This window comes from Falco peregrinus, chromosome 2 (assembly GCF_023634155.1).
Source record: "Falco peregrinus isolate bFalPer1 chromosome 2, bFalPer1.pri, whole genome shotgun sequence".
Taxonomy (NCBI): domain Eukaryota; kingdom Metazoa; phylum Chordata; class Aves; order Falconiformes; family Falconidae; genus Falco; species Falco peregrinus.
The window spans coordinates 116,573,284-116,598,228 of NC_073722.1; the positions used below are offsets into that span (position 1 = coordinate 116,573,284).

Below are 24,945 nucleotides of genomic sequence, written 5' to 3' on the forward strand. Positions count from 1 at the left end.
CATGGGATGCCGGGACCATGCAGGGGGATGCCACCCATGCAGCTCAGCAGCATGGCAATGGCTCAGCCCCAGCGACACAAACACCCACCAGGGCAGGGCAGCACCCAAGGGTAGGGAAACCGAGTGGCCCAGGGTGCTGGGGTGGCACAGCCCTGGAGCGCATCTGCATCCCATCGCAGTCCTCCGTGCTGGTGGTCCAAGGCAGGGCCTCTGCAAAGGAGGTAGGCACAGCATCCCCGAGGTCTGGCACAGGGATAGCCACTCGTACTGGGGCTCCCACCCCCTCCTAGCTGTGGCTTTGCGGTGCAGAGCAGCATTCCCATGCCACTGCCAGCACCCATGTGGTGGTCCTGGGCATGGTGGGCACCCATGGGTGCCTGGGGGAGCCTACGGTGCCTAGGGCTGCTGCTTGCCTGGTGACACGAGTGACAAACCCACACTTGTCCCCTGCTGCCAAGCAGGGACACAGCTGTGGCACAAGCAGTGACACCACTCGGAGCAACCCTCCAGCAAAAGACGGTCTCCTCTGCCTTCATGTCCTCCTCCACCTCAGCCCAAACCTACTTCCATCTTTACTGCCATCTCCACCTCCATCTCCTCCCCTTCTGCCTCCATCTCTGTCCCCGTCTCCATCACCTCCTCCACTTCCACCTTCATGTCCGCCACCTCCATCCCTGCCTACGACTGTGGCTTCACCGTGTTTCTCCAGCCATTCCCATCCTCTGCCATGGTGGACACAGCCACATGGTACTGTGACTCTGGTGCTCCTGTCACCCCCCCCCTGCCCCCCTCCCTGACATCCCACCGGGCACACAGCCACCATGCCAGGTCAGGATCAGGCCACCATAGATCCTACCAAGCCCAGCTCCCAGGCTGAGCCCCACCCTCCCAGGGCACAGCACACACCGCAGTGCCGGGACCACCACCAACCCCTGGGACCGACGCTGCCCCCAGGCACTGCATGGGCTCCTTTCTTGTGTCTTTAATAGAAACCGCCGGCGGTGGGGCAGGAGCCCCCACGTACAAAAGCTGGCTGGAGGAATCGCGTATTGCATAGACCTTGGTGTGGGGGTCCCGCCCGCCCCCCCAAAATAGTCGCCTTTTAGAAAACAAAAAGCGTCTCTGAATAAAACTCTCCTGGTACAATAAATACTCTCACGCCGCAGAGCCGGGGAGCCTGTGCCAGCCCATCTGCTCCCCGGGAAGGGCACGGGGATGCCCCCCGGCTCAGGGTGCCCCTGGATTCGGAGCCCCCAGATCAGGATACCCCTGCGTTGGGATGCTCCCAGTTTGGGATGCCCCTGGGGTGGGAGCCTCTGGTTTGGGATGACCCAGCTTCAGGATACCTGAATGCCTCCACTTTGGGGATGCCCCGGTTTGGAAGCCCCCCAGGTCGGGGTGCCCCAGGTTCGGGATGACCCTGCTTTGGGACGCCCCTGTTTGGCATCCCGTTTCAGGGGCCCTTGCGTTGAGAAGCCCCCAGTTGGGGAGCCCCCAGTTCAGGACCCCATGGCTCGGGCTGCCCCGGGGGGGGGGATGCCCGCCGGCCGTGGCTCAGAAGCTGGACTCAGGCACGGCCGGGTGGCGCAGGGACCCCGCCAGCTGCCGTCCCCGCTGCAGTGTGGCTCCAGGGGGACCCCGGGTGGGCAGGTGGGGCCCCCCTACGCCCCTGCCCAGGGAGGCCGAGCGCTGCAGGCCCCCCTCGGGGCGCCGGGGCAGGCTGGCCGAGCTCTGCGAGCGTGCCATGGCCACCAGGTTGGGGGACAGCTGGACTGGGGGGACACCCGCATCCCCCTCCGGTCGTGGCAGCCCAGTGTGGCGCAGCCCCCCCCGGCCCCTCCCCGCTCCGCCCTGGGCTGCTCTGGCTTTTGGGGGGCAGGCGCAGGGACCCCTCAGCACCAGCGCTGGCGGCTCGCCGCAGCATGGGCACACGGAGGGGCTGGCGGGGGGCTCGGGGGGTGCCTGGCTCCTCCTGCCCCTTGCCAGGCTGTTTCGGGGGGCTGGCTGGCGCAGGGCTGGGGGCTGGGGGGGTGTCAGGGCCGCTCTCCCCACCTGTGCCGAGTGGGAGCAGGGAGCGGCGGGTGCAGCGGGGCCGGCGCCCCGACTCCAGGTAGGCCACCAGCCCCCCCGGCCCCCCCAGTGGGCCACGCTCCTTGCAGGCGAAGGACCAGCGTGGGGGAATGGCCCGGGGGGCACTGGCCGGCGAGAGCTTGACGCTGAGGCTGCGCCCCTGGACACCCCGCACCAAGGGTCTGGCATCGAAACCACCTACAATTAAAAACATGGTAAGCGGGAGGGGCGGGGAGCCACCCTGGGGTGCTGGGGTGGGAGCGCAGCATCACCTTTCTCCGGGGCAGCCGGGGCATCGGGGGTGCCAGGTGGGGACGGCGGGGTGGCTGGGGGACACGGAGCCGTGGTGGCCCGCGTGCTGCCACCCAGGCGGGCCAGCCAGTGATCCGAGAGCGAGGAGGCAGTGGAGCCTGCGGGAGCGGGAAGCTGGGCTGGGCTGTGGGGCGGGCGAGGGGTCTTGCTGTGCCCCCAACCCTTGTGGTCAGCGTGTGTGTGACAGCACATGCGTGCCTGTTCCTGCATGTGTGAGCAGCGGCATGTATGTGTGTGACACTGTGCGCGTGCACATGTGCACACTCGGCTGTGCTCTGTGTTCGTGTGCCTGCCCACTGCACCACCCGTGCGCAGGTGTGCATGTGTGTCCACGTGCATGTACATGCAGCTGTGCTCTGTGTGCATGTGCTGAATGCAACACATTTCGCTCTGCAGCACGTGCATGTACCATACTGCATGCATGTGCATGCGCTCAGCCGTGCCGTGTGAGTGACTGTGCGTGTGCACCTACCACACTGCTCACACATGCGTCTGTAAGTGTGCGCGTTTGGCTGTGCTGTGTGTGCCCACATGCACCGGCATGCACGAGCACATGTGCAGACGGAGCTATGCTGTGTGCGTATGCGCCTGCCATACTGCCCGTGCAAGGTGTACATGCATGCGCAGCTGTGCTGTGTGTGCGTGCATACATGTCTTCCTGCCATACAGCCCATGCATGGCTGTGCACGCATGTCTGTCTGCATGTGTATGCAGCTGTGCTGAGTGCATGTGCATCAGTGCTGTGTCTGCACACCACACTGTGCACGCGTGCAGCTGTGCTCTGTGCGCACACGCGCTGAATGCACACGCATCTGGCTCTGCTGCGCGTGTACGGTGCTCTGTGGGCACATGTGCACTTGGCTGTGCCATGCGTGCCCGGGGTCGTGGCCTTGGGGTGCAGGGAGGTGGGGGTACTCACCCCTGACGGAGCTGCCGGCTGACCACGCGGGCACGGCGTTGCGGCGCTGGTAGAAGAGGATGTAGGCGCTGCGGGTGCTCACCTCCGCCTCCTGCACCCCCTCCACCCTGCTGTCGTCGTAGCTGTACCACTGCCCATCCAGGGCGTTGCAGCAGTAGGCTGGGGGCAGGAGGTGAGGGGGAGACAGAGGGAGTGAGGGGGGGACGTGGGCTCTGCCCTGTAACCCCCAGCCCCAGGGTGCAGTGGGTAGCATGAGCCCCACAGTGCAGGGGCAGCCTGGGGGGCGCAGGACACTGCTGGGGGGCACAGCCCAGTTCCAGGCCTGCCCCGGCATGGATGCACCAGGACCCTGTGCCCCCTGTTCCCCAGCCCCCCTGTGCCATGCCCCATGGCACACCACCCTGCAGCACCCCCAGACCCCACGCCATGCCCCACACCACAGCCGTGCAGGGTCCCCCAACCCAAAGCCATTCCACATGGTACACCTCCTTGCAGTAACCCCAAGCCCCACCCCATGCCCCACGGCACAGCACGATTTGCCCCCAAACCCCATGGCATACCCCCTGCAGTGCCCCCAAACCCCACACCCTGCCCCACAGCACACCGGCTGTCCCCCACCTTGCTCCCACCCCCCGAGCCCCCCATGCTCACCAGTGTAGTGGCCGCCCTGCATGCTGCCGTGGTGGTTGCAGACGGCGTACAGGTCGTAGAGGTAGTCGCGGGGGCAGCTCGGGGGCAGGCAGAGGGGGGGCTGCCAGGGCGCCCAGCGCCCCAACAGCTGCCCACTGGCCTGGCCCCGCTGTGCCACATGGGGGGCCATGTCGAGACCCCGCAGGGGGAACCTCACCAGTGTGGTGAGTTTGTGCCGGTGCTCAGCCACCTGGCGAAAGCGCTTGAGGTGGATGATGAGGATGTCAGGCAACGTCCAGAGGCTCAGCTTCACCGTGCCCTGCTGGGGCACCTTGCAGTGCGGGCAGCGCCAGGCATCATCCGGGGCCAGCTGGGGACACCACATGCCACGGCCACCTCCCTCCCCAACACTCCCCCTGCCACCTCCAAAGCCCCCCTGGCACCACAAGCACCGACAGCCACCGTGCCGCGGCGGATCTGCCGGGCGCAGGCGGGGTGCGGGCAGAGCGCCCAGTACCTGCTCCTCCTTGGTGTAGAGCTGGAAGCACTCATCCAGCGTGCAGCTGTGCTGCTGCCGGTGCGCTTGCTGCTGCAGCCGCACGCTCTCGGCGTCCTGCACCACCTCCTCCTGGATGTTGCCGAAAAGGCTTGGGGGAGGGGGCAGGGGGTGACAGGACACGGGGGATCAGGAAGGGTGACCTGGATGATGGGGTGCGCCCCCGCCATGGGTGCAAGGGACTCACCGCTCTTTGGTGCTCATGTCCCACTCCACTGTCAGCTTCACGTGGGGAGGGCCACCTGCCCCGCTCAGCTGCAGGGCTCTGGGGGGCAAGGACGAGGTGAGTTGCCCCCAAACCCCCCTGTCTCCATGGGGTCACCTCCATGCCAGCCTCCAGCGGCAGGCAGGGACAGCCACCCCCCCCCCCAGCGCAGCACCCAGAGCAGAGACCCAGTGCCCAGGGAGTGTGGTAGCACCCATAGTGACACCACTGGCCACACAGTGACACTGTGGCCAGCCACAAGGACACCTTTGGCCACCAATGGTGACACCACAGCCACCCACAGGGACACTGTGACCAGCCACAGCAACACCACTCGCCATCCCGGGGGGGTGAGGAGACATCCTGGGGACAATCCTGTCCCTGCAGCACCCTTACCTGTCGACGGCAGGGTGGCAGAGAGGGCGGGGGTCCTGCGGGGACAGGTAGGCGCAGGGGGGCGAGCCCCCGGCCAGGCGGATGCGGAAGAGGGCTCCCGTGCCCTGCAAGGGGAGAGGGGGCTGTGGGGCTGGTGGGGGGCAGAGCCCCCCTGCCCTCCGGCAGCACCGGGGGGAGCTGTGCTTTGTGACATGGGAGAAAAATGTCCCCAAAAATCAGGTTTCTTTGATCCCTGTGTTTGGGCTGGCAGGGGACTCCCCCCAGGACGGGGATGCCGCGCTGGGGGATGACCTGTCCTGCTGGCCACAGTGTGGCTGGGGGGCAAGGGAGCGGCACAGGGACACCAGAGCCTGTGGGATGGTGGCACCTGGGTGCTGGGGAGGCTCTGTGGTGGGAGCTGGGTGGCACTGCGGCCACCCATAGAGATGCTGTGGCCACCCATGGTGACACCATTGCCTACCTGTAGTGACAATGAGACCACCCACACAGACACCACAGCCATACACTGTGGCCACCCATGGTGACCAGCTAAAGGGAGACCACTGCCACCCACGGTGACACTGTGGCTGCCCACTGTGACAGCACTGGCTGCCTGCAGTGTGAATGTGACCACCCACTGGGACAGCATGGCCACCCACAGTGACTATAAGCCACCAACACCAAGAGCACACACACCCCTAGGGCCACCACAGTCACCCACAGTGCCACCTTGGCCAACCACGGTGACCCTGCAGCCAAGCACAGCTCCACACATAGTCACCCATGACTCGACCAGGGCCACCCAGGGCTCCACGATGGCCACCCATGGAGACACCAGGGCCACCCATGGAGAGACCACAGCTACCCAGGGCTTGACCAGGGCCACCTATGGAGACACCAGGACCACCCATGGCTTGACCAGGGCCACCCACGGCTCCACCATGGCCACCCATGGAGACACCACTGCTACCCATGGCTCGACCAGGGCCACCCATGGCTCGACCAGGGCCACCCATGGAGACACCAGGGCCACCCATGGAGACACCAGGGCCACCCACGGCTCCATCACCACCACAGCCGTGATAGCAGCAGGTGCCAGCAGCCCCAGCTGAGCATGCCCTGGGAGGGGACAGCAGTGCCCCACCTCCAGCTCACCTGTGCCCGCAGCTCCCCCCGCAGCAGGGCCCGCAGCTGAGCCAGGATGCTGTGCTGGAGCTGCTCCCAAGAGACACCCCGCTCCTCCCGCAGCACCAGCGGTGGCCCAAACCTGGGGACAGCAGGGGACAGCCGGCTGAGGGGGGACACCCCCAAGCCCCCTCCCCCCGGGGCGTCAGGAGTGGGGGCAGCGCGCAGGCAGGGCGGGCGGGTACCTGGCGAGCTGGGGGCCGGTGCCCGCCGTGTTGCAGAGCAGCAGCAGGATGCGGCCGGCCGCCCCGCGGTGCAGGCAGTCGGAGGAGCGGGCGGCCGCGGGCGCCAGGCGCTGCCCCTCGGGCTGGGGGGTCCCGGGGGAGGCGGGCAGGCTGCGGGGGCACCCTGCGGGCAGGGCAGGGTGAGCCCCGGCCCCCCACACTGACGGGGGGCAGTTAAGGGGCTCTCGTTTAGCGCGGGTGTTAATTAGTGTGCGGGAGTTAATTAGTGCGTGGGGTCCTCCAGGCAGAGCGGTGTCAGTGTGGGGTCTCCTGCCCGCCCACAGCACTGCCCCCAGGCCTCCCACCACCCAGGGCATGGCCTCCGCCAATCACAGCAGAGCACCACCCCGCCCGCCCAATCACGGGCAGGAGGGGAGAGGGGGAAACAGACTACCACCAACCAATCACGGCAGCGCACGCCTGCCTCCAACCAATCACGGCAGCGCACGCCTGCCTCCAACCAATCACGGCAGCGCACGCCTGCCTCCAACCAATCACGGCAGCGCACGCCTGCCTCCAACCAATCACGGCTAAAGAGCTCAGTTTCCCACCAATCCCAGCGGTGCGCAGCTGTGCCTGACCAATCCCAGCACTCACGACACCACTCCCCTCCCCCAGTCAGGGGACACCTCAGCCACCAATCACAGCGAGGGCCTCCCCCACCTCCCACCAATCCCCGTGCACAGCTCCCACCCCAGGCCGCTCCCAACCAATCCGAATGGTGTGGGCAGGCAGCACCAGCCAATCGGGGCGGGGGGGCGGTACCTGCGCGGCGGGCAGGGGGCGGCTGGAAGGCGTACAGGGGCGCCCCCTGCCCCGCAGCACCCAGCTCCTCTGTGTCACCCAGGGAGCGCAGGAAGCCCCGCGGGGACACCTCGGCCAGGATCACCTGCGGGACAGCACCCAGCGGCCTCAGCACCCCAAGGGGTGGCCCGGCCCCCCAGCTCCCCCCCCCCCTCCCCTCCAGCCCCCCGTTACCTGCTCCGGGGGGATGCAGCCCTCCCGTGCCACCATCTCCCGCAGCTGGGCCACAGTGCCGAGCAAGGGTACAGCCAAGCCCACCCGCACGAACCGCCAGCGCTCACATTGCAGCACCAGAGTGACGTTGAGAGCCCTGGGGACACCGCGGGGACACGCACGCACCTCAGCGGGGGTAGCCGTCACGGGCTGTGCTGAGGCCCGACGTCGCTCATGACCGCGCTGGATGGACCCCGTGCCCCACTGTGGCCACCACAGCAAACACCCATTGGACACTGCTCCTGCGGCAGCAGCTGTCACCCATCCCCGATGCTGCCACCACTTCCCATGTTAATGATTTACCCCAAAATATGCAAATTACCCTGGTTGGCATGCCCTTCCCCCTGCCCCGCCAGGCAGCGGACGTGATGCTGGCCGCGCCGGCGAGCGGCTGGGGAGGCACAGGGCTGGGCTCACCTGGTCTGGCGCAGCGGGATGGGCAGGGAGATGCACAGGAAGGGGTCGAAGGTGTTGCTCTGCTTCAGGCAGTGAGGGCACGTCAGGGAGGACCTGCGAAACACAGCCCGGGGGCGTCACCAGCGCGGGCATGGCACCCTCAGAGACCTGCACCTTGGGGCTACGGCGCCCTGCCACCAGCACCACCCATCCTGGGTACCACATCCCAAGTGCTGCATCCCGTGGGGCTTGGGTGGCCCCAGCATCACACAGGGTTTGTGCAGGCTCCTGCCAGGGCAGAGCACCACAGCCTATCCCACCACAACACCCTCCCAGTACCCCCATTCCCAGCCTGCCGGCAGGGGTGGGGTAGCAGCACCCTTCCAGGGGCTGCCGGCTCTGCCCACCCAGTCCCTGCCATGGCACAGCCACTAGCTCCAGGGGAGCCCTGGGGACAGCAAGAGGGGACGCATCCGCTCTGCTGGGGGGCATGGGCCACCGGGGAGGAGCACATTCTCCCACCCCTTCCTCATCCCCCACAGCATCCCACAGGAGATGCTCCACCAAACCTCAGTTTAAACGAAATTTTAATGTCAACCACCGCCTTACCTCCTATTTCTTCTTAATTAATTTTTCTTTTTTTTTTTTCCTCCTTTTTATTCCACAAAAAGGGGGGAAAATAAATTAAAAAAAACAAACCAACAAACAAATAAAAATCCTGAGCCCTTGTTATCTGTCACCTTAAAAGAGCCACTGAGCTCCCTGGGAAGCAGCCACACAAATCAATAAATCCTTTTGCACACAGACAGCTCTGGCACGCAGAAGGGTGTGCAAGTGTCTTTTTTCATACAGGGTGAGGGATTACTTGAGGGAGGAAGGACTTGTGATGCCAGAAGTGTCCCCTCACGCCTGCGATGCCGTGGCATGGGGGCAGGGTAGCCAGACGCTGCCCACCCAAGCCTCCCATGAGTGCCAGCCAGATGAACACGTGGGGTGTCCCATCACCCAGATGTGGGGACCCACTCCCGGGATGCAGTTCAGACCCTGCTCTGGACCAGTCCTTAATAAACCAACTCACCCTGCCCAGCCAAAAGTCACCCAGCCCATCACCCCCTCTCTGCTGCAACCCCACAACCCAACACAGCTCCGTCTAACTGTGCTGCTCCCGGAGCTTCCTGGCTCATTCCTGGCGTAAGGCAGGAGCCCCAGGGCTGCAACAGGGGTGGGGAGTGGGCAGGACACCCCACTCACTGCTGCAGGGATTCGGGCTCTGACCCTCCCCGTGTCCTTCTTGGCACTCACAAAAATATTTGCTGGCATTGAATCAAACTAAGAAATGTCCTGAACCCCCTTGCTCGGCATTTCACCCAGCGCTGTGGCTGCCCCACCTGCGGGGGAAGCAGCTCCCAAGCCTGGGCTAGGTGGGCTGGCTGGCTGGAGCCCCCCTGCAGGGCTACACGCTCCCCAGCTCATCCCTTCCCTGGGCTCACAGGGTCTGGCCACCCACCAGCGAAGCCCCCCCAGTGCTGCCTGGAGCTGGCAGGAGGCCGAAGCCCCCGGCCGGGCAGGTCCCAGCCCTCCCGCTCACCTGTACTGGGCCTGGAAGTGGCTCTGCACGAAGCTCTGCCCACCGGGATGCTGGGCGGCTGGCGAGGGGCTGCCGGCATCGCTGCCCCCGTCCTCGCCGGGCTGTGGGGGCAAAGAGACAAGGCAGGTGAGTGCAGTGCCAGGGTGTCCTGTGGGGGCTGGGGACATGTGCCAGTGAACCAAGCCCAGCTTCGGTGTCCCCACGGCACCAGGATGGGCTGAAGGTGATGCCAAAGTGACCCCCTGCCTGGCACCCACCAGCCCGGCACTGCTGTCCCCTCCGGGCTCCCTGTATGCCTTCTCCTGGGCTATGTCCCATCCACCAGCCAACACGGGGTGCTAAGGGTTAATCCCCCTGCCCGCATCCCTGCCCCAGCACCAGCCCATGGGCAGGGGGTCTGCTGTGGCAAGACCCCCAAGGGCCACCCAATGCAGTCTGGCGACTGCAGCTCCTGAACACCGAGGAACTGGAGCTGGGAACGCAGTCCACCCTGGCTGAAATCCTCCAGGAGGGAAGTCCTGGGCAAGGCAGCTGGGTGCCTGCAGCAGCCCCTCCAGCAGGGGAATGCTTGGGCGGGGGCAAGCTGGTCCCCCACAGCATCCCCCCCAAAGAGCCCCAGTACCCCCGGGCACACCCTGCAGCATGGGCAGCCCCGACAGGGAGGTGCCCACAGCACCCTGGCACCCACTGTGCAGGCAAAGGCACCCATGGGTGCTGGGAGCAGCCGTGCTGTGGGGAGAGCTGGGGCAAGGGTGGGATGGTGCAGGGGGCAGTGTCCATGTGTCTGTGTCTGTCTGTCTGTCCCTGCAAGACTAGCCCCTGGAGCCAGTGTGCGCGTTCCTATGCATGCACCTGCCTGAGGCAAACAGGACTGGGCACAAATTAACCGCATGCAAATCACCAGAACCAGGGATCTAAAAAAAGCCTTGGCTGGCACGATGCCCTCCCAGGCAGCTGGGCCAGCGTGGGGCTCAGAGCCGCCCAGAAAACCAGCCCCGGTGCTGCCCGTCTCCCCCGTGCCTTTACCAGCCACATGCCCAGGCGTGGCACCTGGCACGTCAAGCCCAGGCACAGCACCCCAGCGTGGCACCCCAGCATGCCAAACCCAGGCATGGCACCCGGTACATGGCACGCTGAGCCCAGGCATGGCACCCAGCACCCCAACTGCCCCGGAGCTGGGCTTTCAGGGGCCACACGTCCGGCGCAGGCGGTGGGAGTGCTTGCTCCACCACCTCCCCATGTCACCACGTCTCCTGGCTCAGCCCCGGGCAGTGGGGTGCCCACCTCCCCTCCCACACCACCAACACCCGACCCCTCTCCGGGCCTGACACACGGGCACCCTGAGCCACCGCAGCCACAGCTGGGTCCCCACAAGCCCGTGGCACATCCCTGAGCAACACCAGGGCCCCTTCCCCAAGAGAATCCAGCTGTTCTGCGGGCCGGACACTGCTCGGGGTGGGCGAATAAGGGAGCCCTCTCTCCATGCCCCCTGCTTGGTGCACAGGGATACTGAAGCACACCCTCTGCTCTCCCTGCTCTCGGCAGGGACTGACCCCGAGGACGGTGCCGGCAGGCTGCCCGTGTCCCTGCCGCTCGCTCCCAGGGCTGGCACAGGATCCTTTCCTCTGTCCCAAGGAAAGGCAGGACCCCCGCCTGGAGAGGCGGCTGATTTTCTCAAATTTGGGGGACTCCAGCACTGGCTCCAGCAGGTGAGATGTGCCCCAGGGACCCCAGCAAGAGCCAAGTCCTCTGCTCCACTCCACAGGGAATGGGGACACTGGGACACAACCATGTTACACAGCCAGACCTGCCTGGTTAGGAAAAGCCTCCTGCCCTGGGAACTGCGGGGAGCGCCCGTCCCTGCTTACAGAGGACAGGAGTCACCGGTTTCACCACCTGCTACAGCCACGCAGAGCCCGACGGCAGAGGAGATGCTGCATAAGGGAGCCTCTGTAGCTTGGGAAAGGACTGGGCTATTTTGGGATAAGACAGGGAAGTTTTGGTGTTGCTGTGAGTGAGACTGAAAATCAATGAGGTATTTGGCTCATGGGAGGTGGATTTTCCTCGTGCCATCTGCTGGCACTGAGTCCTGCTGAGCCTGACGTGTCCTTATGGCCTGCCCGGGGCCAGGGTCCATCTGGTGTGGCAGAGAGGGGACCTGGACAGGGTGTGTCCCACGTGACCCCCAAAAGCCAAGGGGGATGCCACCTCCTCCTCCTCCTCCAGCCCTCCTGGCAGCCAAGCCTTGGTCCCTCCCTCAGTAGCCTCAGAGCCCACTGGGTGTCACAGCAGACACCTTGTGGGCACCCATCAAACATCCAGGAGGTATTTCCACCCCTGCAGCCTGCTCGGCTACAACCTCCTCAGCTTCTGCTTTCCACCAGCTGAGCTCCCCTGGTCGCTGAGCCTTGGCACTGGCTTGGCCAGGAGCCATCCCCCTCCTCCCCATCCTTCAGTATCTGCACAAACCCTCCTACCCCAGCCCGTGCTACCCAAAACCAGGGCAGGCACATGCATGCCCACCTCCCACCAGACACTTCAAAGCAATTTATAGACTCACAGCCCCCACTGGGCATCCCATCCCCAAGGACATGGGTGCACAGGCACCACTCAGGTGGTATCCCCCACAAGGAGCCAAGACTGGAGGATGCCAAGCAAAACCAAGGATGCAGTGGGGACACAAAGGGTCCTGTCCCCAGAGCCAGGCAGCTGCTGCAGGCATTGCCACCGCACCACCTGCCGTGCAGGCAGCCGAGGGCACCATCGGCGTCACGCCACAGCCCATGGCACACACTGGCACCTCGCATTTCACAAGCGAACAACGGGAGCTGCCCGCTGCCAGGCTCCCCCAAACAGCCTGGGGTATCTATGTGGCCCAGGGAAAGGCGGGCAGGGCTGAGGATGGCTCAGCTCAGCGCAGGGATGGCTGCAGTCCCCTGGGCAAGCAGGGCTGGAAGCCACAGGGCTGCCCCAGCCCAGAGGCTTTGGAGATGGGCACCACAGCCAAACTCTCCCACCTGGGACAGAGCCATGCCCACGCGAGGCTGGTGGCTGGGCAGGTGCTGCTTGCAGGGACCCCAACCTGCCCCCCCAGCCACAGCCGCAATGCCCCAAGCTGGGGACAAGGAGGATGAAGCTGTTCCCAGGACCCCCGTGCCCAAGACGGACATCACCCTGAAGCAGGGGCAGCACGCTGCTGTGCCGAGCCAACGCGACAGACGCCGGCTGCACAAACCCATCCGCTGCAACAGGCAGCGCCCCGGCGGGCAGGCAGCCAGCAGGCAGGGCCAGGGTGATGCCGCGAGCGCAGATGGACGGAAGGAGACTTAATTACTCGTTTTGCCAGCAGCAAAGCCGCTGTGCTGTAATTACAGCGGGCTTAGCTGGAGGTGGGGAGGGACCGGGGAACCAGATCTCCTCCTGACTGAGCAACACCAAGAACCAGGGTGCCCACCAGAAACGGGGTGCTCCATTGGATGGGCCCCTGCCGACACCCCCACTCTCCCAGCACCCCAAGCACCGTGCCCAGCCCCGCAGCACCCAGATCCCACCACCGCCCTGCCCACACACCAGCCAAACCACATCACCCGCATTGCCATCCCGTAGCGGGTTGGGGGGACAAGCCCAGCACACTCCCTCCCAGGGCATCACGGCTTCTTCGGTTCCAGATGTGGCACAGACACCCACCATGAGCCAGGGTGTGCTGCCACCCCGGCCGGGGCCACCCACCTCCTCGGGGACACGGGCCTGCAGGGCAGGGGAGGCGGCACCCAGGTCCTCGTGCATGCGGTCCAGCAGCCAGAGCAGGAACTCGAGGGCATCGTGCTGCGCGTTGCCCCGAAACTGAGAGCTGTGCTTGGAGACGATGTTCTGCAAGAGATGGGCAGGGTGGGCGCTGAGCCTTGGGCCATACATACTCGGCACTAACGAACGGCCAGTTCATTAGCATCCATCGTAAAAACCCATCCCAACCCAAACAGCATCTGCCCTCATCTTGCCTCTGCAGGGACACTGTGGCCACACGGGGACAGCGGAGCAGCGGGGACACGGGCACACATGGCCGAGCAGCAGCTCGGTGGCCCATCAATGTGGTGTCTCAGCCCTCAGCTGCCGGGATGAGGCTGGAGGGGGACAGCTTGCTGCAGGTGAGGGGACAGGGAACACAGCCCACACAGGGAAGCCCAGCCCAGAGGCACCCACCAGTGTCACCTGCCCTGTGCACGCGGCGTAATGCCCAGCGTGGGGATGCTCCAGCCGGCAGCAGCTCCCCCCAGGCCCTGCCTGCCCTTTGCCCCCCCACCAGCAGCCAGCCTAGTGCCTCCCCCATGCCGCAGCCCCCCCCCGGGCAGGCAATGCTGGCAGCACCAGCCCAGCCACCAAAGGCCCTAGAAGAGACAAGGGATGTTCATACAGTCAAGCAAAAGCGGCAGAAGGGAAGCCCCTGAGCAAACCTCCTGCATCCCAGAACTGGGGATGCTCAGCCCAGCAGAGCCTGGCACTCAGCACCCTCTGACTGAAGCACAGCAGGTGAGCGGGGAGGGAGACCAGGGATGTCCCTGATGGAGCCACATGCTGGGGGTTCCCACCAGCCCCCGCTGAGGGCAGTGCTGGGGAGGGGGTGCTGCCAGACCTGCCAGGCTCTCTCCCTGCACCCAAAGCCCTGCCAGCTGCCCCTACCCAGGGCTGCCTTCTGCTCCCCACCTCTCCTCCCCCTGGCTCTGCAGGGAGGTGCTCACTGGGCTCCCCGCAGCATCCCCCCACCTCCCCCTCCCCTTGCCTCCACCCTGGGACGTGCAGCTCCGTGCACAGCCCAGGAATCAGGCCTGGGGCAGCCACAGGCTGATGAAACCACCGCATGCTCCCTGCGGGCACCCTGCCCTGAAGCCCAGGTCCCCGTGCCACTCGCCGCAGCATCCCCCGCCCCACAACTTCACCCGTGCCTGGATCAGGTCCCACTGCCCTGGCCCCCCACCAAGCCACCGGCCACGCCACAGCATTTTGGCTTATCAGCATTAATTTTCCTGCCAGGTAAGCGCTGTAATGCCCTTACAGGGGGCTCCCCCCTCACCAGGGGCTGTGGTGACCACAGCAGGGCTGGGAATGCCATGGGGCTGAAGTGGTGCCCGGGAAGGATGAGCCCACCGGCATGTCATCAGGCCACCGAGCCAGTGCTGAAGCTGGCTCCTCAGCCAAGTTAGCCAAGGTCCCAGCAGGGCTACATGCCTGGGTTTCAGGTGGCCCCAGGGGGGCTCAGCTGTGGGTATGTGCTGCCAGCAGATGCCACCCACCCGTGAGAGCTGCGTCAACAGCTCCCGGGGGAGCGGTGTGAGCCAGGGTGAGTCCCTGACCCCAAAATGCAGGCGGCATGGGGCTGGGAATCCCACTCCCGGCAGGGAACCCAGGGAGGGTGCCCAGAGAGCACCCAGGAAGGCAGAGCTGGGGGTCCCCAAGGACTCATCTTCAAGCCTCGGCCAACAGTAGCTGCTCAGAGACAGGAAAGGACAATTTTAGGATCTCAGTCCCAAGCCCTGCACGAGGAGTGAGAAACCCCAACCAGCTATGTGGATTTCAACCAGCTGATGCTGTTTAACCCTAACCATCCATGCTGCTTTTAACCAGCACAGTTAAACGGGACCAGCTGGGCAGGGATCAGACCTCCAGCATCACCAGCTAACACCCTGAGCCCATATCTCCCCCAGCCCCATCACACACTAGCCCTGCTCCCAGAGCACAAGCATCCTGGTACAAGCAGAGGGAGCAAGGCCACCACGGATGAGCTTCAAGCGGAAAGAGCTGCAAACTCAGCTCTTATTTTAAAAATCTTATGTAGGCTGATATATTTAAAAAAAAAAAAAAAGTGGAAATTCATGGAAGATGCAGATAACCACCCGGAGGGAGGTAATTCAAAGTGAAGGCTGGAAGCTTTGTTTGGTTTTGGGTTGTTTTTTTTTTTTCTCTGGGCCTAAGGAATGTGTGTGTTCGGGAGCAGAGGGCAAAGCAGCCCCGTGCCCTGCACTGCCAGGGCTCGTTACTTTGCTATGAGGAAATTAAAGGCAGTGAGCTCCTGCAGGAGCGCCCAGTGCACCCTGGCAGTCCCCGTGGGGTGGGTGCTGCCACCCCCCAGGCAGGTCCCCTGGGAAAGGGGGGCACAGCAGTGGGTACCCCAGCCCCTGCCCATGCCACAGGTGCCGGCAGCACCACCAGGAGCCCTGACCCGGGATGGGGCCTGGCTTCCCAGCAGCTCCTCCGTGCACTTTGCAAAGTTACCTGCAGCAGCAGGTCCCCGCTGAAATGTCACCCGCAGACCCGTGTCCCTGCGCGGGGAGCTGTGATGCCAGGCTCAAAGCACTGCCCTGTGCCCGATACCCTGTCCTTGTCCCCAGGCTGGGCGCAGGGCCACAGCGCGCTGTGTGGCACCCAGCACGGGTGTGACGCACCCAGTGACAGGGCCTGAGGCCACTGAACTGGGTGCCCAGGGCACCATCCTGCCCTACCCACCCGCACGGGCAGCACCTGCCCATCCTTATGGCTCTGTGGGGGGCTGGGGTGGGGGTCTTGCCTGCCCAGGGAGGTCAGAGCAGGTGAAGGCTGCCCAGGCAGAGGTGGGTGACGGCAGTAGGGCTGGGGGTGTCTGGCAGGGCAAGGTGATGTGAGCAGGGGGTGCCAGTGGGTGTTGAGGGCAGGTGGGGGTGCCCGTGGGGGCTGTGGGAAGGGGTGCCGTGGGGATTCATAGGCAGAGGATGCCAGAGAGTGCTGCAGGTGGGCAGGGGGATGTCAGTGGGGGGTGCCAGGGGGTGCTGTGGGCAGTGGGATGCCGTTGGGGGGTGCCGGGTGGGTAGGGGTGCCAGTGGGTGCTGGTGGGGGCTACTGATGGGTTCTTGGGGCTGAGATGCCAGTGGGCTCTGCAAGCAGGTGGATGCTGGTGGGGGGTACTGGTGGGCTCTGCAGGTGGGAGGATGCTGGTGGGGGGTACTGGTGGGCTCTGCAGGCAGGGGGATGCTGGTAAGTGCCAGTGGGGGGTACCGGTGGGTTCTTGGGGCTGGGATGCCAGTGGGTCCTGCTGTGGAGTACCAGTGGGCTCTGTGGGTGGGAGGATGGCAGTGGGTGCTGGTGGGGGGTACCAGTGGGCTGTGCAGGCAGGGGCATGCTGGTGGGGGGTACCAGTGGGTTCTTGGGGCAGGGATGCTGGTGAGCTCTGCAGGCAGTTGGATGCCGGTGGGGGGTACTAGTGGGTGCTGGTGGGGGGTATTGGTGGGCTCTGCAGCCGGGGGGATGCCAGTGGGGGGTACCGGTGGGTTTTTGGGGCTTGGGATGCTGGTGGGCTCTGCGGGTGGGGGGATGCCGGTGGGCTCTGCGGGTGGGGGGATGCCGGTGGGGGGGTACCGGTGGGTTCTTGGGGATGGGATGCCGGTGGGGGGTACCGGTGGGTTCTTGGGGCGGGGATGCTGGTGGGCTCTGCAGGCAGGTGGATGCCCGTGAGGGGTATCGGTGGGCTCGGCGGGCGGGGTTGCCGTCGGGGCGGCGGGGCCGTACCTTGAACTCGGCGGAGAGCTGCGGCGTGTAGTCGCGGGTCCAGAGGGCGCGGACGAGCGCGGCCAGGCGGTGGGTGACCTCGGCGCGCGCCCCGCGGGCGCGGTACCGGCCCAGCGCCAGGAACTCGGCCAGCGGCGCCGTGTTGCTCAGGCACTGCACCACCGCGTTCATGAAGCAGGTGTTGCCGTGGTTCCGCAGCCCCTGCGCGCCCGGCGGCCGCTCCCCGCCGCCCCCCGGGGCCGCCCCGCCGGGCCGCCGCCGCCGCCGCTCCCCGCCGCCGCCCCCCCCCGCCCCGGAACCCCCCCTCGTCGTCCTCCGGGGCGGCGCGGCGCCTCCCGCGGCCCCCGGCCAGGCGCGCCCAGGTGCGGAGCAGCCGCCCGGCCAGGCTGCCCAGCGAGCGCAGCGCCCGCCGCCGCCGCCCGCCCCCCGCCGCCCCCCGCGGCCGCCCCGCCGGGCTCCCCCCGCCGCCCCGCCGCCGCCCCGGGCCGCCGCCGCCGCCCCCCCCCCGCCGCGCTCATGGCCCCCGGCGGCCGCCGCCCGCCCCCGGCCCCGGCCCCGCGGCGGCGCGCATGGCCCCGGGCGGGCGCTGGGCACCCCCCGCCGCCGGTGCCGGTGCCGGTGCGGGGGCCGGCGGGGCCGGGCGGGAGGTTTTGTGCGCGGCCGGCTCCTCCCCCGGCCGGGCTGGCTCTGGGAGAGGGAAGGGAGCGGGAGGAGGAGGAGGAGGAGGAGGAGGGAGCGGGGAGCTGCTGCCGCGGGCGGCAGAGCCGGCCGAACCCCGGCGTCCCCAGCATCACCGCGGGGTGCCCCCGCCTGCCGCCCCCAGCATCACCACAGGGTACCCCTGCCTGCCCCCAGTATCGCGCTGGGGTACACCCACCTGCTGCCCCCAGCATCACCCCGGGGCACCCCTGCCTGCCCCCAGCTTCACCTTGGGGTACACCCACCTGTTTCCCCCAGCATCACCGTGGGATACCCTGCCTGCCCCCCCAGCATCACCCCGGGGTACCCTCCATCTGCCCCCACCATCATCCCAGGGCACCCCCACCTGCCCCCAGCATCATACCAGGGTACCCCCCACCTGCTGCCAGTATCACCCTGGGGTATACCTGCCTGCCACCCCCAGCATCACCGTGGGATACCCCATCTGCCCCCAGCACCACCCCGGGGCTTTCCCAGTAGTCCCAGCCATGCCCACTGGTGCTGCCCTCAGCATCGCCCCAGGGTGTCACAGCGTCACTGTGTAGTGCCCCTGTCCTGCACCTCTGGGTGCTCTTAGCTGGCACAGGGGGACAACGTCACCTCTGTGCCCACCACACTGATATTTTGGGACGTAACGTGGCTCCCTCCCCACAGAGCCACAAAACGAGGGTGGCCAGCCCAGCACTGGCAGAGCCCAGAGGCTTTGGCCACCTCCTGCCCACCCCGCACTGGCTGGCACCCTGTGTGGGTGCTGGTTTGGGGGCCGGCAAAGCCTGGCTCCCAGCTGTAGGGACCAGCCCCGGAGCCCTCCCTGTGCAGCGTGGCCGCGAGGGAGGCAGGATGGCCGAGGCCACCAGGTCAGTGACCTGCTCTCCACCACAGAGGAAACCCACCGTGGTTTTTACAGGTGGTTTTCAGCCGGATCAGCCCCCTGGTCCAGCTGGATCCGTCCCATGGCACCATGCCGGCACAGGGAAGGGGGCTGCAGTGGGCCTGGCTGTTTCTGCAGCAAATCACCCTCCGCTCAATTGCAACCCAGCAGCAGCACGTTGCGCTTCAAACAGCTGCAGGAGACTTAAATCCCCCAACCCAGTGTGGCCGCGTGGGGCTGGGACCCACTCGCCTCTACCAGCAGCCCTGACACTGACTCTGGCCCAGGGCTGCTCTGGTGGCTCCACAAGGCGCTGAGACAGCCCCGAGTGGGGACTGGAGGCAGCAGGGCTGCCCTGTGAGCCGGCCAGCCCAGGCACACCTCAGGCAGCTGCCGTCGTCCTTTGTCAGGGCCAAGGGGCTGGCAAGGGACAGAGTAGGCAGGAGGTCCCTCTGCCAGGCAGGGGTGCCACTCAGTGTCACCTTGCTGCAGGGCAGGGGGGTGGCAGTGGCCCCATTGCAGCTGAGTGGCTCTTCTCTCCCCAGGGAGCTCCTGAGGCTGATGCTGAGCTGGGGAGGGGGTCCCTGGGGGGCTGAGCTTGCCTGTGGGTGCTGCGGGTGCTCTTCCATCTCTGCAGGTCTTGGCAGCCTCCAGCAGCATCTCCCTGTGTCCTGGGGAAGGGTCTGCTGTGCCAGGCAGCCTCCTCACTGCCTGCCCTGCCCTGCAGAGGAATGGGGCACCCACGAGCACCCCAGGCATGGGGACATGCTGCAAGCACTGTCCTGGGTGCAGCTGGTGGTGATGCGGGGTCAGAAGAGATGGGGCAAAATGACGGAGGAAGGGCCAGGAGGTGCTGTGGGATGTCATGATCCCTTGTCCCCACGGCACAGCGTGTCCCTGCGCTGTGGGTGTGAGTTCGAGCAAGGTGGTGGCAGGGAGACGGGACCTCCCCAGGGGACGCCAGGCTGGTGGCCGTCAGTGTGGTGGGTGGCAGAGAGGCAGCAGGCAGGCACAGGCAAAGGGCTGTGTGCTGCCGCTGGGGCCAGACGTGATCTCAGACAAAATCCATCATGGCCTGGCGATGCTGAGCAGATGGAGGCAGAGCAGCTGCCCGCACATCCTCTGGGGACAGGTGGCCCAGGGTGCTGGCGGGTTCAGGAGCTGCTGACTCAGAGAGGAGAGGAGACTGAGCCCAGCTGAAGTTTTCCTCCTGACCGCAGCCAGCCCTGATGGCTGTGGGATGTCCCCTGAGAGCCTGGCGTTGGTAGGAGGCCCCCCCACCCCCCCTGCCAGGCCTCCTGGGGAAGCAGCCCCCTTCTAGAAGCTGTGCAGATCATCCTGGGGGGCTGCCACCCTGGGACCAGCCTGGGCACTCGGTCTTTCCTCTCCTCCCAGTGAGATGGGAATGAAGGGGGGATGCAGCCCTGCCTGGTGGGATGGGGTGGACCCTCCTGTGCCCTGGGGGATCCGCTCCTGGGCTTGGCAGTGCTTGGCAGTGCTCGGAGTGGGCAGGCTGCTGGGATGCAGTGCAGCAGCCCCAGGCAGGATCTGGCCCTGGAGAAACCCCTCTGCACCATGTTGACTTGCTGCTCTAGCCTGGCTGAGGAAAGCTGCTGGCGCTGCAGGGGGGTCTCACTGTCTCAGGCAGTCAGGGAACGGCATCAATGGTGAGCCGAAACTCCAGCTACAGACACCTCCGTGCTTGGTGGTTTGTCTCTCAAACTGGCTCTGCACCCATGGTTCAAGTTCTTTTCTCAGCATCCTCCTGGCCAGAGTGCGGTGAAATCCATCTTTACAAAGCCAATATGTAAACTACTCCTTTTGGAAAGGCATCCTTAAATTAGGCTCCCTTCTGTACAGAGGTCACAATCCATAAAGCAAAGTCCCACATGCTCCCTGGGACCCCCAGCCACCCCCATGGCCCTGCTTACTTCACCATCCTGCTGCAGAGCCCTAGGAGATGGAAACTGGAGTCTACTGAAGCTTTTGCATCAGGATACAGGGATTTTTTCTATCTGAATTATTTAACAAAGGCGGGTTGTGCTTCACACAGTGTGGGCAGAATGAAGTTTATCGAATCTAGAAAGCTCCTGGCTCACTGTAAAGAAAAGTACTTGTTGTTTCTCCCTAGTTGGTTTTGGCTGGACACTCAAGCCCGGCAGCATCCCACATGAGCCAAAACAGCAGTGGTGGGAGTGAGAGAGGGAATCCGAGCAGGGCTTAATGTTGAATTAAGTGGAACCAGAAATCCAAAGCAACTTGATAATGAAAGCAAGAAAAAGACTTAAAGAAAAAGCGAGGGGAGCCAGAAACTCAGAGGCAGGAGCCTGATTGAGAGAGTCGGATCAGAAACCGGTGTTTGTGAGGAGGGGATGGATAGGAGGCGAGACTTGATGAACACATGAAAGGGAAAATCTCAAATGCGACAGTGAAATAGCGTGAAGTCAAAAAAAAAAAAACCCAGACCTGCCAGAATTAGAAAGTATTAGATCCTGAAAGCGGCTCTCCTGGGGACCCCAGCAACCTGCAACAAAGTGTGGCAGCTAAATAGCATCGAGAGCCTCTCCGATCGCCAGCTGCCCCCCACAACACTACGCATAGGGAATATTAACAGCACACGTCAGCCAGCGACTTTAAACTCTGCTCGGATTTTGATGTAGCAGCGCCTTTCCCAGCAGTGGGGCGCAGGTTGGCGGCAGCACAGCCCGGCTCCGGCAGCAGGCAGCAATACCTTGTTGACAGGTAACGCCACGTTATTCCGATCCAAAGCAATTCGCACACTGGAGTGAGCGCCAGGAATGCTCGCTGTGCTCACCTTCCTTTCAATAATACCGTATTTACAATCTTCCCTCTTCAAATCATTCTGAACGCGGTGCCTTCCTATTCAGGCTAAATCAAATATTTATTGGCGCTGCAGCATGCCGGCAGCGCTGGGTTGCGTCAGCACTTTTTCCCTAAAATGCCTTTTTTGGGATCTCTTGCCTGTCTCCAGCTTCTGCCTTCCAAGCTGCTGGTTTCTCTGTACCAGGCTTAGACTTTGGAGCAAATTTGGGGTGGGGAAAATCTAAACATCAAATGCAAAGAGAGGGGGGAAAATGCTTGCTTGCTATCATGGAAAATTCTTTGTTATGGCATGAACTGTCCTGGTGCCTTGGACACCAGACGGCTGGGATGAATATAAAAACAAGGACAGTTTTGGTTTGATTAGGGAGACGCGGTGACAGGACAGCACTAGAAGAGTCTCCTCTGGCTGGGCAAGAGTCTCTACACTAGAGAGGCACTTGGGTATTAGGATGAGCGCAGGAAAAAAATCCTGAATATATCTGAGCTGATTCAGGCCCAGCGGAGATCCATTTTCATGCTGCCAAATCACAATGACAATAAGAAAAAAGGGAAAACTTCGTACATGCTCACTGGGCCTTGCCATAGGACAATGTTTTCTTTATTAAGCCTCTCCCGCTCTCTTGGCACGGGCTGGGAACATCTGTGTGGCGGAGTGGAAACATGCTTTCAACAGCCCCCTGCTGCGGCCGGGGCTCGCGCCCTGCGGGCAGGTGAGGGTGAGCTGGGGGGGAGACAAGGTGGGTCCCGGAGAATCAGCATGGTCTGGCTGCTGCCCACACTGCTGCCCATCCCGCTGCCCACACCGCTGCCCATCCCGCTGCCCACACTGCTGCCTGTCCCGCTGCCCACACTGCTGCCCACACCACTGCCCATCCCGCTGCCCACACTGCTGCCCACACCACTGCCCATCCCACTGCCCACTGTTGCCCATCCCACTGCCCACACTGCTGCCTGTCCCACTGCCCGCACCGCTGCCCATCCTGCTGCCTACACTGCTGCCTGTCCCACTGCCCATACTGCTGCTCATCCCACTGCCCGCACCGCTGCCCATCCTGCTGCCCACACTGCTGCCTGTCCCGCTGCCCATACTGCTGCTCGTCCCACTGCCTGCACTGCTGCCTGTCCTGCTGCCCACACTGCTGCCCGTCCCACTGCCTGCACTGCTGCCTGTCCTGCCACCCATCCCTCTGCCTGCACCGGGCAGATTGGGGTGGCAGTCTCGGTGCAGGGCTTTGCAGGCTTAGGTAAATGGCAAGAGCTTTCTGGGCGTGAGCTAGGGCGAGCGAAGCCTGCGGTGGTTTTTAAGAGATTCTTGAAGTCCCAAGGAAATTTGTAACGCCGGTCTGCTGGTGAAATAGGGCTGATTATCTGATCGCATCGTTATGGGGAGGATGATTACAGAATCTCCAGCAACCCCCCATCGAATGGTGACACACAAGGTTATGACTCAAGGCAGAAAGAGAAAGCTTCCCCGTGCAGAAGACACCTCCTTATTCAGCTTCTCAGACTATAATTAAATTATAGATAGCAAACTAAGTTATTTAGTACCCTATTAAAGATGCATGGGTCCTGCCTTTTTTTGGGAGTATGTTTGAGGAGGAATAGCATCAAGGCAGGTAAACGCTGCTGTTCCAGGGATCTCGCATCGTGCTGATGAATAGCAATGAACATGCTCCATCGGTTTTGAACATGAAAGGCCAGCAGATAACCCTGAGCTGCAGGAACTCCTGCACTTTATTTGCAGCAATTTTGCTTTGTTTTTAATGCATATGTATGGTTCCTGGCTGCTTCACTGAGCAGGTATCTCCGGGCTCTTTTCACCCATTATCCCCTCTGACCTAAGATGATGTGATCTCTGCAGCAGGCACTGAAACCGGGGGTGGGAAGGGAAGAGCCGAGCCCCGATACAGCGGCGGTGAGCAGGGCTTGTGCTGCGCAAACCACCCGGGGCTCTCCCAGGTGTCACGGCCAGGCTGGGGGAGCTCAGAGGATTTGGGTGGGAACCAGCCTCCCACCTTGCCTGTCTCCAGGATAAACAAAACCATCTTGCAAAGCTATGTCCATTAAACTCCATCTTTGCTCAGCCGGGAACCTCATTTTTTGCTGGGGGACTGGGAAGGCACTGGTTTGGTGCTGGGAGGCAGGACCCCCTGCTCCTTCTGGGGACAGGGCTGGCCGGGGAGCACCGGCAGAAACCCAGCTTGCTGCAGGGCGAGGTACATGGGCGAGGAGGGATGGGGAGCCGATTCAGGTCTGATGTTAAGTGGGTCTCCAGAAACTCAGCGAAGAGCCAGTGGCCAGGGAAGGTGCATCCAGGTGGATGAGGAAGCTGGAGGCTGTAACAGGCTGCAGCAGTCTCCCCCTTTCCCGGGGGAGCTCACACAAGCCGAGACCCCAGCCACCCCCACAGGGCAGGGCACGGACACAGCGCTCGGCAAGGCTCTCCATAAAGCCATCGCTTGTGGCCAGGCACCGCTGGAATTCCTCACGGGTCTCCCAGCAATCCACGGCCTGGCTGGCCGGAGATGCTGAGACACCGCAGAAAAGGAGCACCTTCTCCAGAGGGCTGGCAATGCCGCCCTGCCTCAGGCTCTGCCAAGCCCCAGCGCCCGGCCCAGCTGGCCTGGAGGCTGCTGGAGGAGAGCCGAGCCAAATGCTGTCATTCCCTCAGCACCCCGCTACCTGGCAGAGGAGAGCCCAGGTAACTGGGGGAAGAGGTCAGGATGCACCTGAGCAAGCCCTTAGAGGACCTACGAAGTCCAGACTGCTTGGGAATCGCGCAGGGCAGCGGTCCGAGCCCCAGGGAGCCAGCAGAGATGCCTTGCTCAGCGCCAACAGACCCAGGGGTGCCTCCTGCCAACCTTTGCTCAAAATCCCATTGTTTAGAGCTGTGACACTACGATGGCTTTGCCCTGCAATCTCCAGCAAGATGTCCGTGCTGTGACCTTTCTTGGCAATCTCCGAGTACACCGAGTTCCCCAGGGACTTGTCACCCACATTGAGCCCGGGGCTGGGCTCCTCCTCTCCTGCGCAGCTGCCCAGCCCAGCTTGTGTTCGGGCTCCTGCTGGGACGAGCACTGAGCTATCCATTTCCACACAAGCAGATGCCCCGAGGTACTGAGGGATGTGCAAATCAACAACAACAAAAAATTAACTTCAGATGCTAGCATGTTAAAACCCCTTACGGTGAAGCTTTTGTGCCGAGGACAGAAAAGCAAGAAGGGTGCTGCGAGCCTTTCTGCGGGGCTGTATGTCAGCGGTGGCCTGAGCCCAGGAGGAAGCAGCTCGCAGAGGGGGAATGGCATCAGAGGGCTGGTTGGAAGCCACATTCTTGGTGGTAAGAGGCTCTGATCCCAGCATTGTGCTGTGTGTTAATGGTAACAGCTAGAAACCTGGTCTCCCATCTCCCGGCCCAATGCCGTAAAGCCGATGACCGTTTTGCCAGAGTCAGCCATCGCTGGTCTGTTTTAACATAACTTTCCTTCCCCTCCCCAACAATAAGGATCATAAAGCCATTTCCA

General features: G+C 63.9%; 1 protein-coding gene across 1 annotated transcript; it reads right to left on the bottom strand.

Annotated features, from left to right (window-relative positions):
* Positions 1-967: 967 nt before the first annotated feature.
* On the bottom strand, positions 968-24,514 carry USP43 (ubiquitin specific peptidase 43). Its single transcript, XM_055795116.1, has 16 exons — positions 24,336-24,514; positions 17,011-17,440; positions 13,207-13,347; positions 9,478-9,578; positions 7,911-8,003; positions 7,455-7,590; positions 7,242-7,365; positions 6,438-6,600; positions 6,223-6,334; positions 5,089-5,192; positions 4,675-4,752; positions 4,449-4,578; positions 3,953-4,301; positions 3,302-3,460; positions 2,343-2,480; positions 968-2,268 (listed from the first exon to the last, which is right to left on the bottom strand). The coding sequence occupies exons 1-16, from the start codon at positions 24,512-24,514 to the stop codon at positions 1,568-1,570; spliced, it is 3,138 nt and encodes a 1,045-aa protein (XP_055651091.1). The 3' UTR covers positions 968-1,567.
* Positions 24,515-24,945: the final 431 nt, after the last annotated feature.